Raw genomic sequence first — 26,246 nt, 5'->3', positions numbered from 1 at the left:
ATTGTATCCGTGTCAATTAGGGACGGAAACCAAAATCCCTCACTAATATTTAGCAAGGCCAATATTCTTAAGGGATTACCGGTCGTCACTAAATCCCTCACTAAATTCGTTAGTGAGGGAATTATGGTAGTTTAGTGACGGATTTCTACCCTCTCTAAAATTGATTTTTCTAGTAGTGAAATAAAAGATAATTTGAAACAGAATGATGATGACCGATTAGGATTTCCTTAATATCCCCTCTTTGTCCTTGATTGATCAATCAAGTGTCTAATCAAATTCGCAATTTGAGGTATATGTCCACGACTTTTAACAAAGTAGATAAAGTCCATCTTTGGTATAAGATCTCATTTATCTAATATAGAACCCTAATTTCTTAGGTGAATTTCCTATTATCGATATCTTTAGCGAAAGTTAAATCAAGTCACGCTAATAATTACTATCTCTAGTAGATTACGGTACCCAACATTATATCTAGATCAGGTTATAAAACCTAGGCTAGTTGTGATTCATAACCTAGATTTGTTTCAAAATTGATCTTAAACTGAAAACATTAAGAACAAGATATATTAATTAAACATAAATTGCATTTGAAAAGGGCATTCGAATTACATGTTTCAAACAATCCTATAAGGGATCATCATTCAATCCTAATTTAAGATTTTTTTTAGTTACTCATCATTTCGTAAGTGAATATATATTCAAAGATAAATACGGTTACACAGACTCAAAGTGAAGAGAATTAACTTCAATCTTATCTCCACTAGAAGAAACAACAAATATGTCGATGGATCTTATTGTTTTAAAACACACACACATTCCTTTACAAAACTAAAAGATGGCTAGAAAACACACAAATCCTAATCCAAGCTCGCCACACAACACTAAATCAGAACCTCCCATCATAAAGTCAAGAATACCCCAATTAACCGGTTCACGAACCTTTTCAAAATTCACCTTAACCATAAGACATTCTTGACATGTTTTCTTGCTTGATCAATGATCTCGTTCAATAGTTGTCTAACCTTGATTATTTTTTTCAAGAAACCAAACTCCACCCTTGATTGATGACTATAATGAGGTCACATCATTGCATGAATATCCCAATATATAATAAATAATGAACTTTCTTTTTGATCGACCTTTCATGCCACATTAATCTTTAAAGTTTTTTTTTTTTATTGGAGAAAATCTTTAAAGTTACATCTTTTGTAATTGGAAATTTCTTGTAGTTTTATCTTTCGTTGGTGTTGAGTGGCCCTTGTATTCATCCCCTAAGTCCCCTAAGTCGGGTGAAGTATTATTTGCACTTATTCCATTATTTATATGAATATACATGTTTTAGCTGTTCGAAAAAAATATCTTAAAAATTATAACAAACTTCATGCGGTATTGTTTAAATTATTTTTAATACAAACAGGAACCAATTTCATAGGTCGCATCCATGTTAAGTGTGATACTCACGAATAGCAGGTTCTTTAACTATAAGAACTAAGTAAGAATATGGTGCTGCAAAATGTTTTTAATTAAGAGTTACATTGAAATTGACAGAGCAAGAGGAAAATAAGAACTAGTTAAACTAAAATAAAAGTTTACTAGTAATTTCTTCTTCCTTGTTCTTCTACATATGCAGCTACATCAGCTTCTTCTTGTAAATAAATACCTCCTCCTCACCAATAAATAAAAAATAAATACAAGAAAAAAGCTAAACAAAATTGTTCATGAACTCAGAAAATTACTTCTGAAATTATGTAGGGCTTTTATCTTCTCCTTCACACCAATTTATATATTATATATCAAATACACCTCTGCATGACGAAGTTATGTCATATTGTGGATTGTAATTAAATGAATGCAAAAGTAATAGAGACAACTAATATGGGAACCAAAGGAAATTAATTAAGCTTGTCCTTTGCCATTCCAATCTGGTATGCCTAATGTGAACTCCAAGCTTGGGTTCTTACACTCTAAATTAGATCCTGACAAATTGTTCTTGAGCTGATTTGAATCACACTCCTGTAATGGAAACAATCATTAGTAAATGAGATAATATAAAAATAAAAATAAAAACTAATTTGTATGCAACATCATGCTAAAACAGTCTATAAGATTTACTGTTGTCACAACATTCAATAAATTTAAAATTACATAACTTGATATATTTATTAAATGATGTAGCAATATATATATACATAATTGAAAGCATTTTTTTTTGGACTTAACCTTTACGATTTTTAGGAAAATGGTCAATATGGAATTCAACTAGAATAATTTGTTTAAGAATAGTCACTACTAAAGATCGAGCTCGAATACTCTTAATCGATTCGACCTGAATTGAAATTCATTAATGGATAGTATGTGTAAAAAACTTAATTGAAAATGTACATAAATTATATGCTAAATTATATTTTTAGTCCTTTAATTTAATTTTAGATTTCATTTTGGTCCCTTAAGCTACAAACTTGTACAAGCTAGTTTCTTAAGTTGGTTCGTTTTAGTCCCTTAAGTTATGAATGTTGGACATTTTTGTTCCTTAAGTTACAAATATTAAGATATTTTGATCCCCGAAATGATAAACTAAAATGTCTAAAATTTGTAACTTAAATATCAAATTATCTAATATTTGTTAGTTAAGCAACCAAAATGAAACGAAAAAAACTTAAGGAACAAAATTGTCTAACGTTTGTAATTTAAGGGATCAAAATAAAACAAAAAAAATTAAGAGACTAAAGTGAAACCTAAAATTAATTTAAGGGACTAAAAATATAATTTAAGCCTAAATTAAATACAATTTTTTTTTTGGTTACAAATTAATGATAACAAATATATTAAACTCATTAGTTATACCTGAATTTGATGTCCTCCTGATATTGGTTGTGATTGGAAGATAGTTGGTCTGAAACCATCTATGTCGTTTGGACTTGTTTGTGGCCATGGTTCTCTACTACTGATCATAATTTAATTAAGATGAAATGACACAACCAAGAAAAAAAAAAATTGCATCAGTTCAATGGATTCTTTATGTATACCAAACATGCATGAACTGTTTTGTTGATGGCAGTGTGCAAAACTTCACTATACATCTATGTCTTTAGTATAGATACAATTCAAGTACGATCACACTCCAGAATTTATAAACTTTTTTCAGTCTTTATCACTTTTCCAATGTAGAATATTATTTTTCCAATAATTGGAGATGCTCTTGATGGATTAAATGTACCACTTAAACCAATCCTAAGGCTATGTATTACAACTATACATGTAAGCACTGATTCAAGTATATGATATATTGATAGGCAAGTCACATGCTAAAATGCCAATTACACTCGAATATATTTCCAAACTTACTATTATGAGCCTTGCATGGTAAGCCTCCACCACCACTAATGTTTACTTAATGAGAATTGTAGTGATAATTTGTTTGTGTCACAATGAGATATTTCATGTTTACTTAAGGTAATGTTTTTTTAATCATGACAAACAGTAGATTTTTTTTTTTTTAGACTAAAAATGACAGACAGTAGTTAATAGGTGTTACTGTATAAGTTTTAATATATATTTATATCAAGATATTACCTAATAAGAGAAAGACATGCCTCTCAATTTTTAAAATATCTTGATTACTATAAAGGTAGAACTGGACATATGAATTTAGATTATTGCAGAGAATGTCGAGTGTCAACATCAAAATAGTTAACTGTAAGTAAGATTTTTACATAAAGTAGCTCAAAGACAAAAACTTAAATCAAGATTTGTTTATCAAAAACAAAATAAAGAAGGTTTATAGGCTACTTTCCCTCAAAAAAAAAAAGGTGTATAGGCTACTTCAAATTAATTTAAACTTAGGTGCAAGAGGGTCAAGTTAACCCTCTTTGAATCTAAATCAATCTTTTGCTTTTATTTTTTGATGGAAAATCACGACCACAAGGATTTCACCACATGGTTATTCTAATATAATTCGTGTAATTTAAGTGGAAATTTAAGTAAAGGGTGCACATTTCCAAATACAACATATGGTAATAATTTCATGGATGCACATTTACCTGTAGACTATTTTTTAGAGGTCCATATTAGAATTTGTTAGGTTTTATAATGAAAAATATATTTTTGTTTATGTACCATTTATAAATTTATATGTTACATTTACTATATTTTCTTTTTCCAGATTATATTGTCAACTTATCAACTATTTTGGACTTACTAGAGTGAGCCAATATGAAGTGTAACACTATAATTGAAATCTGTTTATGGTATTTAGTTACCACTATTTCTTGATTTGTGCAAACCAACTTTAAAAAACATATTATAAAAACAAATTGAGTGTGGTATATATTTCAAAATAAATTGTTAATGTTACTTGGAAGAATACATGGTCAATATATGAAGGACTTAATTTGGGTTTTATGTAATCTACAGGTGCAGAAATCAAGATCCATATCAATATTCGGGTTATGATCAAATAATTAGCCTTGAAATTTGTAATATTAGGAGACAAACATACACACAAGTCAAAGGAAGAAGGAAAAAAAAAGCAAATTACTGAAGCTTTGTGTTGCTTTCCATTTATCCTAACGAATTAGCATTCGATTATGTCTTGTAGCATTCTTTTGTTATATGAATTCACCAATCCACCAAATCACTAAGGTACAAAAGATATACAAAGGAAAGAAAAGAAAGAAGAAAATGAAACACACAAGTTTAAAGCAAAAGCTGCCACAAGAACCCTTTTTATTCTTCATAAAAAAGAGTGTTGTGGACGTGGGTTTGCATTGATTTTTATACAAGAGATACTCCATGCAAAAGCAAAAGTAAATAAACAAAGTCGGTGACAAAAAAAATAATTAAATATGTACATCTATATAAGCACATAAAACATATGTACTTCAAAATTTAGAAAAATAGTAACATTGAAAAATAATGTTACCTTGAAGAATTACTCCATAGAGTGTTGGTGGATGAGTAATCCATATCTTGCTGTATTGGTCGATCTGTTAGCCCTCTTTGATCTGAAAATTGACGAATTCCACCATTGCTTCCAATTTGTGGTACATCATCCTCTCCAGATCCATCTGAAAGGCCTAATCCAACAGTTAATTTATTAATTAATGTAAAGTACATGCATGCACACATCTTGCTTCATAATTTTATATATAAAAAATTTAAGCAAGGTAATTAAGGTGGAATTTTTATATATATGTTTAAGAGGCAAAAAGCCTCAAAAGTGTTCACATATATAGACTTTAAAGGTAGAAAAAATAACAGTAAAAAAAATGTGAAAAGAATAAGGTAGTAAGTCACAACTCACAAGTGATGACATTCTCTATAAAAACAAGAGAAATTAATACATCCGTAATTATTAGACTAATTAAGGGAAAAAAAATGGTTGAAGATTGAGCAATACGAATTACCTGAAGAAGCTGCAGGTTTGTCAGTTGTCTTAACAGTTCGATACATCTGTGAAGAACAAATCACAAAACAAAACAAACATTTTATACTAATTACAAAGATACTTCCACAATTTCAACACAAGAAATTAGTATGAAAATATATATATAAAAAATAAACCTATTTGTATTGAATAAGATATATAAAAAATATATAAAATATGCATTAATCACGAGGTTGATGTTTGATAATAAGGTTGTAATGAGAGGATTGTTGCATTATTGGAAAATGATGACTTTTATTTGTTGTTGTCAGTTTTCTCTCTCTTTCTATGACTATAATCAGAGACTGTGTCATGTCTGGTCGTCTCAGATGATAAAGTCTCCTTCTTAGCTTACTACTACTACTATCCACTCCCACACATTCATTCATTCACTGCACCACTTTCTTCTTCATTGGCTATTGTGCCCAATTTCATTTCAATTTCATATAGTAGTAGATAGATACATACAATACATACCTGCAAATGGCTTTTTACATGAGCTAATGTGAGATCCTTCACATCCATCAGTTCCAATACTGACTTTGGTGTTGCTCCTAAAATTCACCATCTAAATTACATTAGCCAAATACCTATAATATAACACCAAACATAATAACAACAACAATAAAATTAAAAACTAAAAATTTAACATAATACCCACCTAATAGTCTCACTCTCACAAGTAACAAGTAAACAACACTCTTTCTTCTATTATTTAAGAAAAAAATTAATTACTTTTATAAAAAATATGATAAATATTTTGTAATCTCAAAAGACGAAGATCAAATCTAATACAGTTGTAAAATGGTCATTAATATTACCGTATCCAAAAAATTTAAAAGAAGAAAATTAAAGTGGAAGAGAAAAATGTTTACTTTCATGGCCACCAAGAAGCTCAACAGCATGAACAAATCTAGCATGGAGTGTACTTGTCCATCGCATTCTTGGTGCTCTCATGCTTCTTTTTGTCGGCAATTTAGGCAAAAACCTTGATCTCATCATGGATGCTTCTGAGCTACCAAGTCCAACACTCCCATAGTGTGAGTGATGATGATGATGGTGGTGCAATGGATATTGATGAGATTTGAAAGGTTCGTTATTAAACCTTGTGGCTACGGCGGCTCTATAAGCCGCAGAGCCACTGGAGTTTAAAAACGACATGGGATCTAAACCCCCTGCAGCTATGTAGGGGGAAAGAGGTGAAGATGACGAAGAAGGAGACGGAGTTGAATTAGGCATGTGGTGATATAAACACATCTTTGGATCTTTTTCTCTTGAATGTTCCATGGCTGGTAAAAAGGGGAATGAACGGTTATGATAGACTGGAATCCCTTTGATTGGTCTTAACCCTTCTGATGATGTTGATGACACATCAAGCAATGAAACACCATAATTTATGTGATTCATGTGACTTGAAGAATTTGTTGTAGTACTTGTTGTTGTTGTTGTAGAGCTGTGATTGTTGTGATGTTGAAAGTGAGGAAAATGAGCTTGTTGGTTTTGATAATAAGGGTTATGTGGTTGTTGTTGATGTTGTTGTGGTTGTTCTTGAGCACCACAACTAAAATTTCTTCCAAGAGATAGTTCAGTGTGAGCTTGAGCTTGAGCCAAAGTTGTTCTTGAAGAATTATGAGGTTCATAATTGGATGGTTGAGTTGTGTTAATCAAAGAAGAATTAGAAGTACTTGGAGGACTTATGTGAAGAGAAAGATCAGGTGGTGTTGTTGATGTTGAAATTGGTTCAATGAAAATCCCTTCCAAGGGCATCTTCTTTAGAAAAAGGTGGAACTAACCTTTGATAATATATGGTTACAAAATATATATGAAAGACAAGATGAGCTTCTTTTTTATTTTCCTTTATTAAAATCAGATTAAAAAAAGGAATTAAAGTGCAATATTCACAAGCAAGGAACTGTTCCAATCCTTTTGTTTTTGTTCAAAGTCCTCAAACCCAATATTAAGGACTTTTTTTGTGTGTGTTTTTTTCTTGCTCTTTGTTTTCTTTTTTTAGGCTTTTCCTTGGAAAGAATCTGGAAAGCTAGTTAACTCTCTAGCTCTATAATATCTTCTATCTGAGAAGAAAACCTTGTGCTATAGCTTTTGAATAAAATAAGATAAAAAATTAGAAGAAAAAAAAAAGATTGGAGAGAGAGAGAAAGCTAAGAAGAAAAAGAAGAAGTCATGGCAGTGTTTAACAAACAAAAAAACAAAGTCAAGAGAAAGAAGAAGGGACCATGAAAGAAAAGTGTGATGAGAGAGAGAAAGAGAGAGAGAGAGAGAGAGAGAGGAAGAAGATAGGGGAAGACTAGTGTTTTGAAGTGGAGAGAAGAATGATGGAATGGAAGGGAAGGAAAATAATTGTTTTAAGAAGAAAGGAAAAGGAAAAGAAATATTCCAGAAAGGCATAGAAAAGAAAACAGGTGGATTTGCGTTTTGTTTTCCTCGAGAGTATATCTTGGAAAATGACACTAGTGAGACGTATGATAAACAAACATTTTTTTTAAATGTTTCAGGAATATAAATTAATTAAATATTTACAAATCAGACCATTAGAGGATAAGAAGAAGACTTTATAATATACTAATAAACTACATTCTAAAAAAAATATATAAAAAGTACATATATGATAGGATCTGAATTCTTAAAAAATAAATTGAGAGAGACGGTGTTTTAATTTTATAACCTAGCGATCTTCAATTTTATTTTTAAAAGGAAATTCATAAGTACCAAAATATAGAATATGTTCCTTTCAAAAAAATAGAATATATTGCTAATATCCTTGGTGGAGAGGAAAATGTAAATTCATTTGTAAAATATTTTTTGATATCTTAGATGTTCTCTAAATTTGAATTGAGGCAACATCTCCTCACCATCAATTTGTATTTACTATGATAATTTGTATATATCGACGATATATAGTTTTTTTTTTTTTTTTTACAAATGCTTCCATTTAAATCACAATATATAGTCCCGTAAGTGTAGCTCAGTTGGTAGCTACCAGGGACAATTTATGTATGGGCCGGGGTTCGAATCCTTGATTCCCTACTTCTCCACACATTATGTGTGTGAATCTAGCCACTAGGCTATTTGACCAAAGTCACTAGGCTACTTGACCAAAAAAAAAAATCATAAATAATTCACAATATATAGATATTTTATAAACTAATAAAAGAAAATGATATCTATGTTGTGATTTGACTAAGGCTTTGTTTGGGAGTTTGGAGGGGAAGGGAGGGGAGGGCTTTGGGGGGTTGGAAATATATAGAAAAATGGACAAAAAATTCACATTTTTTGAAAAAGCAGTTTTTTAGAGAATGATAAACTAATACTTATGATTAATATACTTTTAATTTTAAGAATATAATAACAACATAGATTGAATTTGAAAAATTCATATAAGCCCTCCATAACCCCCCAAAACCCTCCCCCAATACAATTTTTGAATTCCCCCAAATGAGGGGGATTTTTTATTATGAGTAAAAAATTAACCTCCAAAGCTCTCTCCTCCCAATGTCTTCTATTTCTTCCACTTGCTCCTTCCTTTTTTCCAAAACCCTCCCCTCCCATCCCCTCCAAACTCCCAAACAAAGCCTAAATGTATCTGTAAAACTATGTTGTTGTTACAACATGAAAGTTTTCTCGAACTCTCACGCACTTAAATAAATTGTTTTTGCACATACAACCAACTAATATCTCTTCACTATGTCACTGTTGTATTAACTCTTTAAAAGAATTATATAAATGAACCTTTTATTAGATGATAAATCAACTTAAAAAGTGACATTGATGTTATATATATTTTTTGTATTAAGCCTTTTTTTTTTTGCAAATTAAGCCTCTCTTTTTTTTTTTTTAGCAAATTAAGCCTCTTTTATTAAGGAAGGCCTACTGCGTCTTCATCTCTTGCTTCCAAGCGAGAGTCAAGAGAAAGAAAAGGACCAAGCAAGGGTTAAGATTTGTTCTCACAGAGAATTAGGGAGAAGAAAGAAGATCGTAGGACTGCAGAGATCTAGCAAACCATTCTAAGCACAGATCATTGGTGTTGGATGCATCGTTAGGTTGTGCCAAGTCAAATCTGCTCCGTTTTTTTTCCGTTGCATGTCCAAAATGAAATATGTACATTATTGAAAGCTCATTTTCTCTAGCACACAAAGCAATGTCCCGCAAATCGAGTGTTAACACTCCGCGTTTACCTAGTTTACGTTTTTAGGTACTAAAATCGTGTTCACTCAAAGGTAAACTCGATTTCTGGTAAAATCGGAAGGTTTGACGAGTTTGACCGAGTTAACACTCAGTAAACTCGTGTAAACTCGACCGAGTTTACCGATTTTTACGAGTTTACATCTAACAAAAAAAACGGCCTTATTTTTTGGGCCAATTTTTTTTTTAAAAACCCAATTTCTTTTCTACAAGCTCAAATACTGAAACGTTTACTAAATAGTTATCTTTACGGTAACATGTTGTTCCTGAGATGAAACGTTTCTTTTTCTTTCTTCTCTAAGTTCTCAAACCATGAACATGGGAGCACATATCGGTTAGGGTTGCGATTCCAACGGTGGAAATTCATATTTCAACGCCGGTTAGGGTTGTGGTGGTGGTGTTTATTGAATTTTTGAAGAAATTAACTAGTTTATTTTCTAAATAGTTTTATTAACAACTTTAGAAACCTGTGAAACTTGGTTTTTTGGATGGTTTTATAGATGGCTTAAACTTAGAGACTTATGAAACTTATGATTTTGTGCGTTAATTTTTGTATTTTGATGCTAAGTTGAACATAACATTTTATTATGGTAGTTTGGTATAATTTGTCTTTGTAATTAAGTCATATTTTGCACTATTGACCTATTTGCAATATTATATTGAGCAATGTTATATCTCTAGAAAAAAACATCAAGAAAGAATAAAAAGCAACCAATCACAATGCACTATTTGCCACAATTCAAGGAGGTGTGGCTGAAAAATAGGAAGTGGACAAATAAATCATGCAATTAAAACTTGCCACATGTGTCTTGAAAAATTCTTGATGCTATTTTTCTAGATAAATAGCATTTTTCCTATTATATTAGCTTATATATGTCATACATATAATAAATTTTATATAATTTTAATTTTAGGTAAACTCGTACGAGTTCTCGAGTCGAGTTTACGAGTTGAGTTTACTTAAGCAAAACGAGTTGAGGTAAACTCTCGAGTTGTAAAACCTTATAATAGGAAAAAATGCAACGAGAGTTCACAGTCAATTACAATGGCAACAATGCCAATAAAAGCAAATAGGTATAAATCAATGCCCAAACAAATTAATGGATTATTAAGCCATCAGTTATGATAACAAAAACAAAATAAACATGTTTTGCTTTCAAATATCTATTATTTGAGCCAGGTTGGATTGAGTAAGTTTCTTTTTTTCTTTTTTGAGGGAGTAAGTTTCAAAATATTGAAACCAAGTATATATATACTTGAGGAGCTTCTTGCAAAACCAACAAATTTACATTATACAGAAAATTATGGTGACGACTTTGGATAAAACGTAATAGTATAGAAAACACAAAGAAATGCATCGTCATGTGCGACATATACTCCCTTGCTTAAGTGGGAAAGTTCGGTTACTGGACAATGCTTTATGTTACAATTTTTATATTCTCAGGTCGGACTGGGATTTTTATAATGTTCTGTATGTACTGGACTACTGGCTACTATATACTCAATTGAATAATTAAATTAAATGAAAAAACACCCATTGACTAAAGTGTGAGTGGGAAAGACCACCACAAAGGGTTTTTTGTCTGCTTCTTCATTTGTATGCTTCTTGAAAACTAATGCACCTTAATTAATGACCCCACATGGTGAGTTATACAATTCTCATATGTCTCTGAGTATAATCCTATTTACTTCCTCTTAAAAAAAAATCAATTTACACGGGTGATTCAATTTCCACACGGTGAGTTATTCAATTTCCAATATATTGAATGCACACTTTTTTATAAAATAGACATTAAATAGACATTTTCATTGTGGAGTATAATATATGGATGTTTATGGAGAGGGTGGCTATGGAAGCACCATCTCTCTCTTGATTTTTCGCAGGTCCCATTTAATAAATTTTAATAAAATAAATAAATTTTGTTGAAATGTGTAATGATATAGAATTATTTGTGTGACCTATATAATACTCCCTCCGGTCCTTATTATAAGAAAAAGTTGACTTTTTAGGTTCATTGTGTAAGTGATGTATCTAGTCTATATTTATAACAAGATACATTAATTATTCTATGAACCAAAAAAGTCAATTGTTTCTTATAATAAGGACCGGAGGGAGTAATATCTTTTGAGGTGTTGGGTTGGAAAAAATTGGTGCTTATTAAGTATTACCGTAAAATGAGTGATGTGGACGTAGAAAAATTATTTAAGCACCCAATTTATGGTGCTCTATTGTGGATGGTCATTAGCATTGCTCTTTAATCATAATTGTTTGATCTATTTGTCAAAAAAGTAACCATTAGACCTTGGATGTCTATTGTATGTAATAGTATATGTTTTATCTTGGTTTTCGGGTGTCAAACATGGATTAAGTTTGAACCTTTTTAACCTTTGATATCTCATTTTTTCTTGGGAAGGGAAAAATAAGAAAAACCCTTGAGAATCGAGGTACGGGAGTTGTTTTCGCTACGGGAAGGTGTTAGGCACCCATAACGACTATAGTATCCTATAAGAACCGTCTTTACTTTCTACGCGCGCGCTTTATTTTTAAATGCTATTTGAAAAGTGATATTTACACCTAAGAGTTTACTAAGTGAAGAATTGGAGGGAGAAGAAGATGTTTGAATCTTTATTTTATTTGAATTGAAGGAATATTGGTTCCTTGCCTACGTACCCTTTTAAGGGATCAAATCCACCGTAGTTCTCTTCCAAAAAAGGTTTTTGTTTTGTTGATTGATTTTAAGTTTGAAAATTGGAATTTTGAAGAATAAGAGAAAGAGGCCTCAAGGGCATGAGATTGTGAAAATATGAGGTTGAATTAGTTATTTTGCAAAAGAGAGTCTAAGTATTATTAGAATTCCTTAAAGTTTTTGTTTAAGAAAATATAAGGAAAATGCAATGGGATTTTGATCCCAAGGCTTATTTGGAAAATGATTTGAGTGATGTTGTTCATATTTTTGAAAAGGGAATTTTTGTCTAAGTTTTAAGGCTCCTAAACATACATCTAGGCATTCATTCCCTAAACATACATCTAAAGTAACCATGTGATGTGTGTGCATGTGTCGGTGCTTGTGTCGGTGTGCATCATTAGAGTCCATTGTCCTTTACATCATTGGCCTAAATACATGCTATGGTCTTGCAAGAAATTAAAAGCATAAAGAATAGTACAAAAAAACCCTAAATTTTTACATGCTAATTCTTTGCAAGGAATATAAATTGCAAAAAAAAAAAAAATTTGAATCTAGAGGAGAGAGATGAGGATGCTATGAATGAACCATGAATGAGAGGGTTAGTAGCATAATGTGTAATAATGTGGGTAGAATTATAAGCAAGCAAGATAATACTAACAAAGTAACATGACTTAGCAAACAAGTAGCAAAATATGTCTAAAAAGTTCACCATGACAACAAGGCAATCACATGACCTATAATTCTCATATCATGACCATTTTACAAAGTGTTTTACCCCAGCTATGACACAAGAATTATGAGGAAATATCAAGCCAAGACTCATAGCACACTTTTAGGCATATTTTGCACTTCATTTTCACAAGAAATATTCACATTACTTGCAAAACAAGAAAGCAAGAATTAAACACACAAATCAATAGAACCATAGACAATTTCAGAGGTGGACAAATCACAAAATCAAGTTTCAAGCATCCATGTCACATAGCAAAAACTATATGATCAAAATTTGGTAAAATGACACAAGATTTATCAAAAAAAAGTTGGTAAGAGAACAAGATATTATCACATATATTTTTCCCAGGATTATCATGTAAAAAAAAACATCAAAAAACAACTAGAAATATCAAGAAATGCATTGATAATTTTTTGGACTTTTTTTGTATGAAAATTAAACAACGTAGGGGTGCAATTATCAAAAGTAATGTACAAAATAGCAAGAAACAAGTAAAAACGAAAGTCTGCAAAGAAACAGGTCCATGCCCAAAGGGAAATGGATCCTGGATCATCCAAACGCATCAGGGGCGTTGGATTGATCCAGTTCGTTCTAACCCTAGATCTGACGGTGGAAAGCTCAAGGTCCAAGAGTGAACCAGACTGGTTCAGATGAACCGGTCTGGTTCACGTTCCTTTAAATGCTCAAGAGGCCGGTCCAAGGCCATTTCCCACTTCTCTTTCTCTCTCTTCTCTCATTCTAGTGAGAGAAGCTCTCACTTCTCTCTTCCCTCGTTCATCTCTCCATCGCCGGTTTCTGGAATGAAATGGCTGGAGACGATGAAGATTCATCGGAATCTTCATCGTCACCGCCGTGAATTCCAGATTCCGGCAAGACTCATACTACTCCGATCTGTATAGATCTAAACCCTAACTTGTTCTATTTTCCACACTGACTTCAAATATGAGTTTAGATTCGAAAGATAAACGGTGAATCTTCGTAGATCTACATCTTAGGGTTTCGGTTTCAAACTTTTTTCAATCTTTTTCAAACTTTTTCGAAAGAACAAGTTTTAAAACTTGTTAATCTACTCTGTTTCACCGTTTATTTTTGTTTGTGCACCTTCGATGAAGATTTGGAACGAAAACGAGAAGGTTTTATGAGTTTACCTGGATTTGAACGGAGATTCGAGTGAGACGATGAAGAAAGACCTTGTGGATCTTCCTTGAGCCTCTGGTAAGTGTTGAACCGAAAATAAATCGGTGATTTCTCTTCTTCTTCCACACCGGTTCAATTCCTCTTTGATTCTTCTTCTTCTCTTCCTCAAACCTCTTTTTGTGATCGTTTTATACTTGAATTGCAAGAAGAGAAAAGAAATAGTTCGATGATGATGATTTTCGCGGAAAATCACTGAGAACTTCGCTAATTTCAAAAGATTTGTCGAATTGAAAACGTCTCAGCTTTGATTTTATGGAAATTTTGTATTGATTATGTATGTTTGATGATGAATTTTATGGAAGATTGATTCGGTTAGGGTTTTGTGATGATGAATATTGATGAAGTTCTTAATGAACTTCAACAATGTTCTCTAATTCTGTTGAGTTTCGATCTAACTGCCAGGAGAGAGAAAATTTCTTCCTGTTTCTATGATTTGATGAGTTGGCGTGTTGTGAATGGGACTCTGTTACTGTGTAAGTGGTGATGTGGCCTTTATATAGGTGACATGTGGTCTTGAGACCCAATGGATTGTTGACACCTGTATTTGGACTTGTTTGGCTCGGCCTTGGACTGTTTTGGACTTTAGGGACCTTTGTGCAATTTCTAGAAGTTGAAGGACCAACCTGCAAAAAAAAAGACAAAAATAAACTTGATACAAAGTAAGGACCATTCTGCAAAAAAATAAAAACTAAAAGGACCAATCTGCAATACTAAGAAAAGGGCTAAAAACAGAATTAAAGACTTTGAAGGACTAATATGCAAAAAAGGACTAAAAAGTCAAATTAAAATTAAAAATGACTTAAAATTGGTAATTGGAAAAAAACTTAAAGTGAAACAAAAATAAAAAACACAAAAAGGACTAAAATGAACCAACTACTTAAATGAGGTACTTCAAAGTAACCTCTCTCTGTCAAAATTTTACGTGAAATGACCAAAATGCCCCTAGGGACTGAAACGACTCAAAACGACTCAAATGCAATTTTATAATGGTTTTTAATGGGGAATTGAAGCAAGAGCTTATACAAGCAAATTGAAAAGACTCAGAGACAACTTTTAAGGATCAAAAGAGTCTTAACACTGGAAATGACTAAAATGCACCTAGGGGCTAAACTGACTCAAAATGGCTCAAATGTAATTTTTTGAAATGGACTTTTACATGGGATTGAAACAAGGACTCATACAAACCAATTGAAAAGACACAATCAATTCTTAAAGACAAAAATGAGTTTGAATGGGAAAATGACTAAAATACCCTTTTTCATGAATTTTGTAAATAACATTGAAATAAAACGCAGGGAGATATGCAATTGATCAGAGACCAACTCAAAAGACTTGAAATGCAAGAAAAATATTTTTGGATGACTTGAAATGCAAGAAAACATAGACAAATGCACAGATGAAAAGATTTTTAAAACTAAATTGGAAGATAAAGCAGAGTAAAATATCAGTGTAAAGCAATAGCAAATTGGCAATCTTTCAAGAGTAATAGACATATATCAAAGATGGAAAAAATATTTTGAGCAAGTATTTTTAGGTCCAAAATTAGGGTATAACAGTATATTATCGCCACCTAATATTTTCCATTTTCTTATCTTCTTCTTCCTTTCTCTTCTTTTTCATGTTCATCATACACCTACATGAATCTTCAACACAAAATCCCAGCAAAAAGAAAAAGAAAAAAAAAGTTGGCATAACTCAATCAATAATACACAGGTTCCATCTTATAACACCCCGACTTTTAATATTAATCTATTAGTATTTTTATTGGATAATATTAGTATTATTATTAGTATTAGTATTAATTGTTTGATATTATTAGTTAAATTATTCATAGTTATTGAGTAATGAGAAAGTATATGGGTTAACTGGTGGGTTAAAGAATGTGAGAAAACAATTTTTAAGAAGAAAATAGTGTTTTTGACAAGAATAAGAAGGTATGGTGCAAACATAGGTGCATTAGTAAAACTTGCTATAAAAGAGGTGTAAGTAGTAAGCCATGTAGTGTTTTAGTGATTTGAATAGGGGAGGTGTAAACAACAAGGCTGTGTAGTTATAAAAAGAATAGTAATCAATATAGGGGTGCAAATAGTAAATCTATCTAAAAATTATGTGAGCAAATTAAACCGAAATAGTGTTTATAAATAGAGAAAAGCATTAGAATATGAAGGTTAGAAAAGGAAAGAAAGAAAATAGAAAGAGCAAGAGAAAACTAGGGTTTGGAGGCAAAAGAGGCATAGAGAGAAATCTTAGGTAGAGATTCAGCAGTAAGATTCACTAATTCTGCAAAACATCGAGGTAAGGGGAAATTTTATTCAATCTAAGGGTGGTTTATTCATGTGGGTAGCGAGGAGTTATTAACCTTCAGTGTTTCTTTTTAATTCTTTTGTTGATTCGTTGTTAAATTTGTGCTCTTTTATGTTGTTGTAATTATGTGTTTGATTTACGTTTCTGAATTGTGATATTTTCATGTTGAATTCATGGTTGAAATATGGTTATGTTGTGTTTTGGAATATTTAAGCAAAAGTGAGTAAAAACCATGGAATTAGAGGTATACTTGATGTTTTAAGGTGTAATAAGTGTTAAATCGAAATCATAACAACCTTAAGGTAATATTTCATATCATTCTGGAGTCATAAGGGTTTGAAAACAAGGATTTTTTTTGACAATTTAGAAGCAATCCTGATGTTTAAAACTGTGCAGAAATATTAGATTAAAAAAGCCATCGCAACGTTGTGCTGCTGCTGGGGCACCTAGCACCGTGCTTCCAGGAACTTGGCGCCTTAAGTGTATGGTTCTGGCACCTAGTGCATGATGTCAGAGAAGTAAAATTTGCTTTGTGTGTTGGGTGCAGAGGGGTCTTGTCGGGGCGTTCCAGAGCACTCTTTTTGCGTCCAGTCATTTCTGTTTTGACATTTACTTGTGAGGAAATGAGTAATCGAGAGACTTATCATTTATTATGTTAAATTGGGATTAAAGTATAATGAATAAAGGAATTTTAATGAACTTAAATTAGTAAATCAAATCAGTTCAGATGATGATTATTTGAGGAGTGCACTAGGATAATAGTAGGGTAATAGGAAATAGGATGGTGGACTTAAGGAATTAACTTTCAATGTTAGTGATTCCATGTCATCTTACGTTATTCTTTTTTGAAGAAGATCATACGTTATTTTTAGCATGTTTTTCAGTCATTTTTAGTAGGTTTTACCGGCAAAACAGAGGAGTATTAGATCAATTGCCTATGATTTCGGAACTTTTGTATTGTTTTCTATATTTGAGTCTGTAATTCTATTCTTCCCGAAACATAGCAATTTTAAGGTATTCTTGATGCAATTCGCGAAGAAATCAAGTAAAACAGACAAAGCAAGTCTTCCGAAGATTTATGTGGTCCTTGGGAAGATGAAGAATGAAGATTCAAGAGGTCGCAGAAGACTTTACAGAGGGAGGAATTTTGTTCCCAAGTTCCAAGACATCTTACATTGAAGAAAATACCTAAACAATAAAAAAAAACAGGCATTTCAGCACTGAAAACGCACTGAAGCGCCTAGGCGCACCAGAGAGGGTGCTAGGCTCCCCGAGCTAACACGGACATGCGCCAGGCGCACCCTAGGAGGCGCCAAGCGCTTGGAGCTACCAGGCACATGCACGTAGCGCATGGTCTTAGGCGCCCAATGCCTGGTTGCTTGCGAAAAAGTCATATTTTATGACTTTTTCGCCCCTAGAAGCCCATGTTTTTAGCCCAAGTCAGGTGGAAACTTTCCCTATAAATACCGTCTTCCTCATTCATAATTTCTCGTTCAGAACTGAAGCAGTTCAAGAGGAAGGCGATTCTAGGAGCCAAGGATGAGTTCTATCTTCTCCTATCTTTTCTAGAGTATGTTTTTATCTTTCTGTATTTTGTCATATTTATCATGTGTAACTAGATATTTATAGGCTAGGGTTCTAAGATGAACCTTGATTTATTTTGTTGGATAATTATTTAATTTAATGTCGTTTATTTTAGTATATTTTCTGTTTGCTATTAAGTTTTATTAGGATTAGTTTATTTTCGGCGAAGTGCAACCCTAGACTTGGTACTTAGGTTGTGACAGGACCTAATATTGATGTTTATATCTTGATATTTATATCTACCTCTCTAGGAAGTAAGTAGTTAATAACTAGACGAAATATACCGAAAATGAGTTGACCCTATTAGTAAGTACTTAGGAGGTGACATTACTAATATTGAGTAAAATCTATTGAACATAGGATGTAACTAGTTATTAATTATGGAAACAAGTACCAATGGGAGTGAACCGATCATAGTAAGACCCTTCTCCTCGAGCTCTTGGTAAGGTAGACGCTGATAGAGCTGCCTGTTTGTAGAACTACCAAGGGGAGAAGGAGAGTGTTCTATGAGTGTCCTAAGATTCATAGATGGGAAGACCTTCAGGAACATTGACCTTCATTGCCATTGGAAATCTAGGAGCGCCAATTTAAGTCTATGTTTCAATTACCTTAGAAATAGCAAGACCCCGCACGTAAGGATCACCGTGCGATCAGTAGGTGCAGTTAGCCATCGGAAGGATAGACCTCGATCAACCGAGATAGTATAGACCCCACATGTACAGATCACTGTTCGATCAGCAGGTGCAGCTTGATAATCGACTAGTTAGAACGTCCCAATGGCCTCATTACTTGTATAGTGTACTTAAGATAACTAAACGCGGCATGAATGTTATTTAATGCCAACAAAATAAATAGTGGGATTCAAAGAGTCCTAACCGCAGCTTACTTTTCTGCAACCAAATAGGTAAGTTGCTCTGTTGCAAACAGCTAAAAATTGCAATCTCTAACCCTTAACTCTTTTATTTTATATCGTCAAACTAAAATATGTAATGCAGATTGTTTGAACGAAGCGACAATCCATATAGATATGATACTCTACTTAGCTATATGAAGTAACTTAATATACAAATTACGCCTAGTTTGGGGTCTCCCCAGCAACAAATGCTAAGCAAATGCTATCGCCTTGGAGGATGTCAAACTATTCTATTGTTTTATTTAAGAAGTAAATAAATTAGTAATATATAGGATTACAAGAGCGTTCCAATAAGGAAAAACTAAATTATACCTCTTTTGTTTATTCTTCAACTTATTGATGGTCAAATTTAGGTAAGTGTACCAAATCATTTACCAAGTAATAAAGTGTAAGTAGAGTATCATATTCACAGGGATTGTCGTTCCAATTAGGCAGTTCACATTACTTATTTGGGAACAATAAAAAAAAAGATAATTTCGAATGCGTGAGTATTTCGATCACTTTGATTTTGTCACATTATTTATAGGCATTGTTTTTGTTTTATGTTATTAACTTGGATAATGAGTGTTTGTTCGCAGATTCATCATTTTCCTTTTTAGTGATGTTGAATTTGTGTTTGTTAATTTCTAATACTCTAGAAATTTGATAAATGAGTATAATTTCTTAAATAAACAAAGAATTATTGGAAAGTCAATGAAATTTAAGTTATAAAAAGATTATTTACGTAGGTTGTTTAATATGTCGATAAGATACATCAAAATTAACCTTTTTTATAATAGTTCACAAGATGTTAATTTTGACCTATCTCATTGAGATATCAAATGATTTTCAATTAATGTAAAATTTTATATACATAATCTATATTATAATATCTTTTAATCTAACGCTCAATTTTATAATACAATTATACGGTAAAGAGAATTTTCAGATGTGAAATATATTAAGTTTGATCATCGTCGTGTCGATTGATCCTACTATGTAGGTGTGTCCTTTCTCATCCACACTTTCTTGTGGGATTTGACAACTTCAAAGAATTAAAATGAAGAAAAAGTGTACGATTTCCAAGTAACATATGCCACATAAAATCAAGACTATAAAAATGGAAACTATTGAATTATAGTATGGTCATCCGACCCCTATGCTCTCCCAAATACGTGATTTGAACAAAATTCAAATCAAACCCAACTCCAAAGGATTAAAAATGAGAGAAATATATCATTATGCCTTTTTGAAGCTGAATATGACCAACCAAACCACATGACAAAAACAACCATCTTTCTCTCTTTAATTGGCAAAAATTCATTCTGAAACGTCTCCTCTCAAGAAGTTAATGCTCTTTTCATACTTTGATATAGTTTTTGGTGATCCCCCATCTACCTTTTCCTACATCCTTAGAATGGCATTACCTTTTACAAGTGATGGTCATTGCATTCTTGAAAGCTGATCATAGCAAGTACTTCAAATTAAAAGGATCTTTAGACTCTTCAATTCATTCATTCTTGAGTTTTATTTTTTTTCCCTTTTCCTTTTCTATGTAAATACGTCACTGATTTCGTACATCCTTCATTTTCAAATATGCTCCCAACCACCATTACTATGTTATGTTGAATGAGTAATTTTTTATGACATCCTAACGATAGCTATAAATATTGCTAATATACAAATTTTTTGGAATTCGACACATTCAAAATATATAGCTTTCTATAAAAATGCGTCGAGTGATATTTTAAAGCCATAAACAATTCGCATGTTGCTTTAAATATGAAATTTTATATGAATCAAACATCAACCAAAGTGATTTACTTTTTCATATTGTATTGGTTTTATTTCAAAGGACTTCTCTTAAGTGGAAACAATATGTCTCTCTTTCATTTTAGTCCCTCAATACATTGTCATCTACGTGGTATTTTGTTTCGCACACATAAGTATGTATGGTGGAACACACGTCAACGTTTTGGATAAAACTAGCTTCTCCGATTAATGTTAGGGATGACGATTAATATTAGGGATGAAAATGGCTAACAAATTAAACATTAAATATTTAATTATCTTTTTTGCTAAAGTCAAAGACTAATATGAGAGCGTTTTACATGTCTTGGGACAGAACTGGTTGTTTGTCTAGACAAATTGTCTAGAAACTTATTTAGTGACAATCTTTTAAAACATAATTGTGTTTAAATTTGGTTAATGTTTTTTTTTTACACATTTGGTCAATGTTTGACTATTAGTTATTTAATTAACTTATTAAAAGAAGATAATAATGAAAAAAATATTTAATTAGACTAACAGATCAATTGTGGACTGATAAAAATGGGAAGCAAATTTCAGTTCAAAAGAAAGAGGCAAGCAAACAATAGTGGTGGAATAACAAAGCCAAACGTGGAATTATATTAAACCTCATACTCGTGTCATACCGTGCAACATGTGATTTGTTTATTTATTAACCCCTGGTTCTTAGGATAAAGGGGCCATAATAATCTGGATTTTCGTCGAGATGTAAGTAAAAGCCGACTAAGAATTGTTTCCATAAAGAATAGAACCCGAATTCTTCCAAATAATTTGTCTTAAGGAAACCCATTAACCGCTAGAACTCAGTCACTTGACTATGTGTGTGTTTGGTATGACGGTGGTGAGAATTGATTTTGATAGAATTGAGTTTGAGAGAATTGATTTTGATTAAAAGTGAGTTTGATGTGAATTGGTTATGTTTGGATACACTCGTTTAAAAGTGATTCTTATGAGTTGATGTTGTTTGGGTAATTTGAATCAAAATTGATTTTGAACATTAAATGACCAAATTACCCTTTTAATTGTATTTAACTAAATTTCCATTCTCATTTTAGATAATTATTTCAAATTATCTAAAATCATGAAAAATGATTTTCAACTTCAATATAAATTATAAACCTTTTTTTTTCATTAAGTTTTTTTTTTTTTTGAAGAATTCATTAAGTTTTTTTTTTCACAACAAAAGAAATAGTACTACCCAACCCAATACATTATGCGCATCTCTTTTGTTTTCCCAGAACTATCTACAATGGTTCACACCCTTTATATCTCAATAAGTTTCTTCTTCCTCCATCTATCCATAATTTCCTTCCATTCTCTCATTAAGTTTCTTCTTCTTCATCATTTCTTCACCCTTTATCTCTGTTATGGCCTTCAATTTAGATAGGGAAATTCAAATCTGTGTGTTGGAGTGCTGGATCTGGGTATAGTGAAGGATAAAGTTATGGGTGATTTGGTAAAGAGAAATTGAAGGCTTGAATTTAGGGGTAATTAGGTAAGTACCTGCAACTTGAGAAATTAAAGGCTGAAACGTGGTTTTCATCTGCCGTAGAAGCTCTAAATTCCAGCTTAAAGAAAACTGCGTTTTGGAGACATAAACGCGTTTTAGAAACTTGCTTTTTCGTCATCCAAACAACATGGAAAAGAGCAAAACCGCGTTTGGCAAAAGTAAACCACGTTTAGAGCCCAAAAACGTGGTGCCAAACATGCACTATATCATATTTGATTTATTCCTTAAACCATCCACAACAGAGCACCCCAAATTGGGTGTTTAAATGGGTCATTTGGGTCCATATCATTAATTTTACGGTAATACTTAATAAGCACCAATTTTCTCCAATCCAGCACATCAAAAGAAATTATTAAATAGGTTACACAAATAATTCTATATCCTTAAATTTCAACAAAATATATTTAATTTATTAAGATTTATGTAATAGGACCCGCGAAAAATGAAGAGAGAGAGGGTGCTTCCATAGCCACCCTTCTCCATAGGCACTCATATATTTTACTCCACAATGGAGATGTCTATTTAATGTGGTGCTAAATATGTTAAGCATCCACCATTGTGGATGATCTAAACATATGTCATTTATTTTATCCGGATTACAATGTCCTGCATAATAAATTTAAGGACTCATCCATAAATTCTAGTTTAATCGATAAAAATGCATAAATTGCAAGATCGGACATTGTGATCAGGGTTCGAACATTGGCCCCTCTACTTATGTTTGTGAGACTCAACGATTATTCGTCATTTCATCTATCTATCAATAAAAGGACCAATGCTTTTTTAAAATTGGGAAAGCAAATTATTACTCGCTCCGTCCTTAATTGCTATAAATTTATTTTACATGAAAGCAAATTGCTCATAAATATAAGACCCTCTACAAATTTTTATATGCATTTATTATTCTTTTTATACTGCTTTTTTTAAGAAACCAAACTAGCCCACTGAAATTGGTATTGGGGTACTACCAATATATGTATCTACTAACAGAGTAATTTAATAATATTTACACATTTAAACAAATTTATTACTCCATCAATTTTTCTTAATACATATTATTTTTATTACAATGGGAATATTATTTCTTAAGAGTAACTATAATGATCATTTATTATCGTCGTTTTATAACTGTCTCAAATAAAATTCGAACATGTCTCTTCAAGTTTGGGATGACAATTGGACACAAACCCGTTGAACACCAGCAAAAATACCCACAATAGACAGGGTAATTACCTGTTTATGGGTCCGAACTTGGGATCAAGTAATTACCCCCGAAATTTGAAAGGGTACATACACTCTAATGCCCAACTAATATAATATTATAGGGTTTTGTTAGAAGACACCTTTTATGAAGGTGTCTTTTAGCAAGTTATTCTATGAACATTTGTTAAAAGACACCAACTAATTTTTATTAAGGTGTCTTGTAGCAAAGTTTTAACTAAAAAGTGGAAATCACACCTTGAGGTGTGGATTGCTAAAAGACACTTTCATAGGTGGCTTCTAGCATAACCCAATATTATATCCAAGGGTCATGGTTTAACCCTCTCATCTCTCACAATAAAACTCCTCTCACTTGATATGGAAAATTGTTGTTGACACATCTTGTTAGGCTGAGAAACACTAGTAAAAGACGAAAATGCCCTCTCGGTAGTTAACTGCCGAATTATGAAATCGGCTGCAGTTAACTACCGAGGAAAACTTCGGCAGTTAACTAACGAGGAAAATTGAAAACTTCGGCAGTTAACTGCCGAGGAATCCTCAAACCATTTTTTTTTTACAAAAACCATTAATTCTTTTTATTCTTTAAACCTAAATTTTCCTTAATTAAATTTAATTCTTTAATCCTTTTAAGGAATTAAACACAATTTTTTTTTTTATGATTTCATTCATGTGATTTTGTTGCCATAAATGAAGAAATATGAGAGATGAATAATATCTGCAATCGGTAGTTAATGGACCTAAAATGATAATTCAATAAAAAAAATGCAACAACAAAAAACGTTACAAATGATAGAATAATTATATTTGTAATTATTAGTAATTAATTATAATATTTAATATATTTTTTTGTTGTTCACAAATTATAATATTTCAGATATTATTCATCTCTCTTTCAAATAATTATATTTGTAATTATTCTATCAATAATACCTTTTTTTTGTACAAATAAAACCACTTTTCTATTCTTCAAAAAAAACATTTTTTTTTATTAATAAACGTGATTGAATATTTAGTAATTCTAGGATCTCATATTTTTTTTTTATGGTAACAAAATCATATGAATGAAATCAACAACTTTATAAAAAGAATCGTGTATTTAATGGCAACAAAATCCATATTTCTTCATTTATGGCAACAAAATCACATGAATGAAATCATAAAAAGAATTATGTTTAATTCCTTAAAAGGATTAAAGAATTAAATTTAATTAAGGAAAATTTAAGTTTAAAGAATAAAAAGAATTAATGGTTTTTGTAAAAAAAAAAATAAGGTTTGAGGATTCCTCGGCAGTTAACTGCCAAAGTTTTCAATTTTCCTCGGTAGTTAACTGCAGAAGTTTTCCTCGGTAGTTAACTGCAGCCGGTTTCATAATTCGACAATTAACTACCGAGGGGGCATTTTCGTCTTTTACTAGTGTTTCTCAGCCTAACAAGATGTGTCAACATCAATTTTCCTTGATATGTCCTATATATATAATATTTAAATTTATACATCATTAAAGTTAATTAATTGTTAACTTTTTTTCAATTATTTAAACCTAAACGATTGTTGTTGTTGCTTCTTTCTTATAAGCTACTGATCGACATCTCTTCTTCTTTTGTGCATCCATTTTTTGTTATTGTCTTGTTTTTATCGTTAGTCAACTATCAACTATGGATACATATGGTTCCAAAATATGAATTGTTGAATCATCTCTAAATTATTTGTTACGTTTTGTTGTTGTTTTTTATTGTCTTTTCGATGTTAAAGTGCGGTACAAACACTTAGAAACTCATAGGGCATGTCGATGAACAATAAAGTTGTTGTCCACATGGGTATGGACTCGCATACATGCATTTTTCGTAGATATGGGAACAGGTACTATAGTACCCCATCCATTGGAGGCCATTGTTATATCTAGTTCAAGTTACAAAGTCTAACTCTTACCGTTGAACATTTTCAGACAAATTTAAGAGATCAATGTAAAGGTTAATAAGAGTATAGATGTTTTTGCCTATAAAGTCAAATTTGAGCCCACATAATATAATTGATGAAGCACATAACTTTCAAATTGAATTGATCAAGTATTTATAATCAACATTTCAGCAAAGGTTGACTGATTAAATATTGTACACGATAAGACAAAGACTCAACGTATGAACCAATTGCATATCTAGATTCTCAAACTATGTAATATCAAAATTTGCCGACACAGTATGAACTATGAAGAGTCAAACCAGGAGTCATATTGTGATGTGTGTTATACTCTAATTTTGGACCTAAAAATACTTGTTCAATTCTTCTTTTCTTGCATTACAAGCTATTTGAACTGTCTCTGATCAACTGCATCTTTCTCTGCATTCTATTTCAATGTTATTTGCAAAATTCACATGTAAGGGTATTTTAGTCATTTCCTATGTCAAAATTTCTTTCAGTCTTTTAAAAATTTGTTTGAGTCTTTTCATTTGGTTAGAATAAGTCTCTGTTTCATTCTATGTCAAAAAACATTTCAAAAATTGCATTTGAGGTCATTTTGAGTCAGTTTTGCCCCTAGGGGCATTTTAGTCTTTTCATATGTCAAAACTCTGTTTAAACCCTTAAAATTGTCTCTGAGTCTGTTAATTTTGCTTGAATAAGTCTTTGCCTCAATTCCTTGTTAAAAATCCATTTTAAAATTCGTATCTGAGTCATTTACAGTTGTTTTA

The 26,246-nt window shown here is 31.7% G+C and overlaps 1 protein-coding gene across 4 annotated transcripts; it reads right to left on the bottom strand.

Moving 5' to 3' along the window:
* Window positions 1–1,501: 1,501 nt before the first annotated feature.
* On the bottom strand, window positions 1,502–7,760 carry KAN (Homeodomain-like superfamily protein). Of its 4 annotated transcripts, none has more exons than XM_085753166.1 (6): window positions 6,301–7,760; window positions 5,903–5,979; window positions 5,406–5,451; window positions 4,922–5,075; window positions 2,845–2,944; window positions 1,502–2,013 (listed from the first exon to the last, which is right to left on the bottom strand). In XM_085753166.1, exons 1-6 carry the CDS (start codon window positions 7,190–7,192, stop codon window positions 1,897–1,899), a joined length of 1,386 nt encoding a protein of 461 aa, XP_085609292.1. In that variant the 5' UTR covers window positions 7,193–7,760; the 3' UTR covers window positions 1,502–1,896. The 4 variants fall into 4 exon arrangements, with proteins under 4 accessions (XP_085609292.1, XP_085609293.1, XP_085609294.1 ...); XM_085753167.1 differs by having other exon boundaries at window positions 2,845–2,941; XM_085753168.1 differs by having other exon boundaries at window positions 4,922–5,066.
* Between the last annotated feature and the right edge of the window lie 18,486 nt (window positions 7,761–26,246).

The sequence above is a fragment of the Medicago sativa genome, chromosome 3, assembly GCF_051527215.1.
Source record: "Medicago sativa cultivar Bolivia chromosome 3, Bolivia_mono, whole genome shotgun sequence".
In the NCBI taxonomy this organism is placed as follows: domain Eukaryota; kingdom Viridiplantae; phylum Streptophyta; class Magnoliopsida; order Fabales; family Fabaceae; genus Medicago; species Medicago sativa.
The sequence above is the reverse complement of the archived record's forward strand: the minus strand, read 5'-3'. Positions and strand labels throughout refer to the sequence as shown.

Excerpts from the sequence above, each read along its gene's own strand:
- KAN (XM_085753166.1), bottom strand. The coding sequence starts at position 7,192 with ATGCCCTTGGAAGGGATTTTCATTGAACCAATTTCAACATCAACAACA. Across the intron at positions 5,076-5,405 it reads CAAACCTGCAGCTTCTTCAG|GCCTTTCAGATGGATCTGGA; the intron begins GTAATTCGTATT and ends CTGTTGGATTAG. Across the intron at positions 2,014-2,844 it reads CAGGAGGACATCAAATTCAG|GAGTGTGATTCAAATCAGCT; the intron begins GTATAACTAATG and ends TTTCCATTACAG.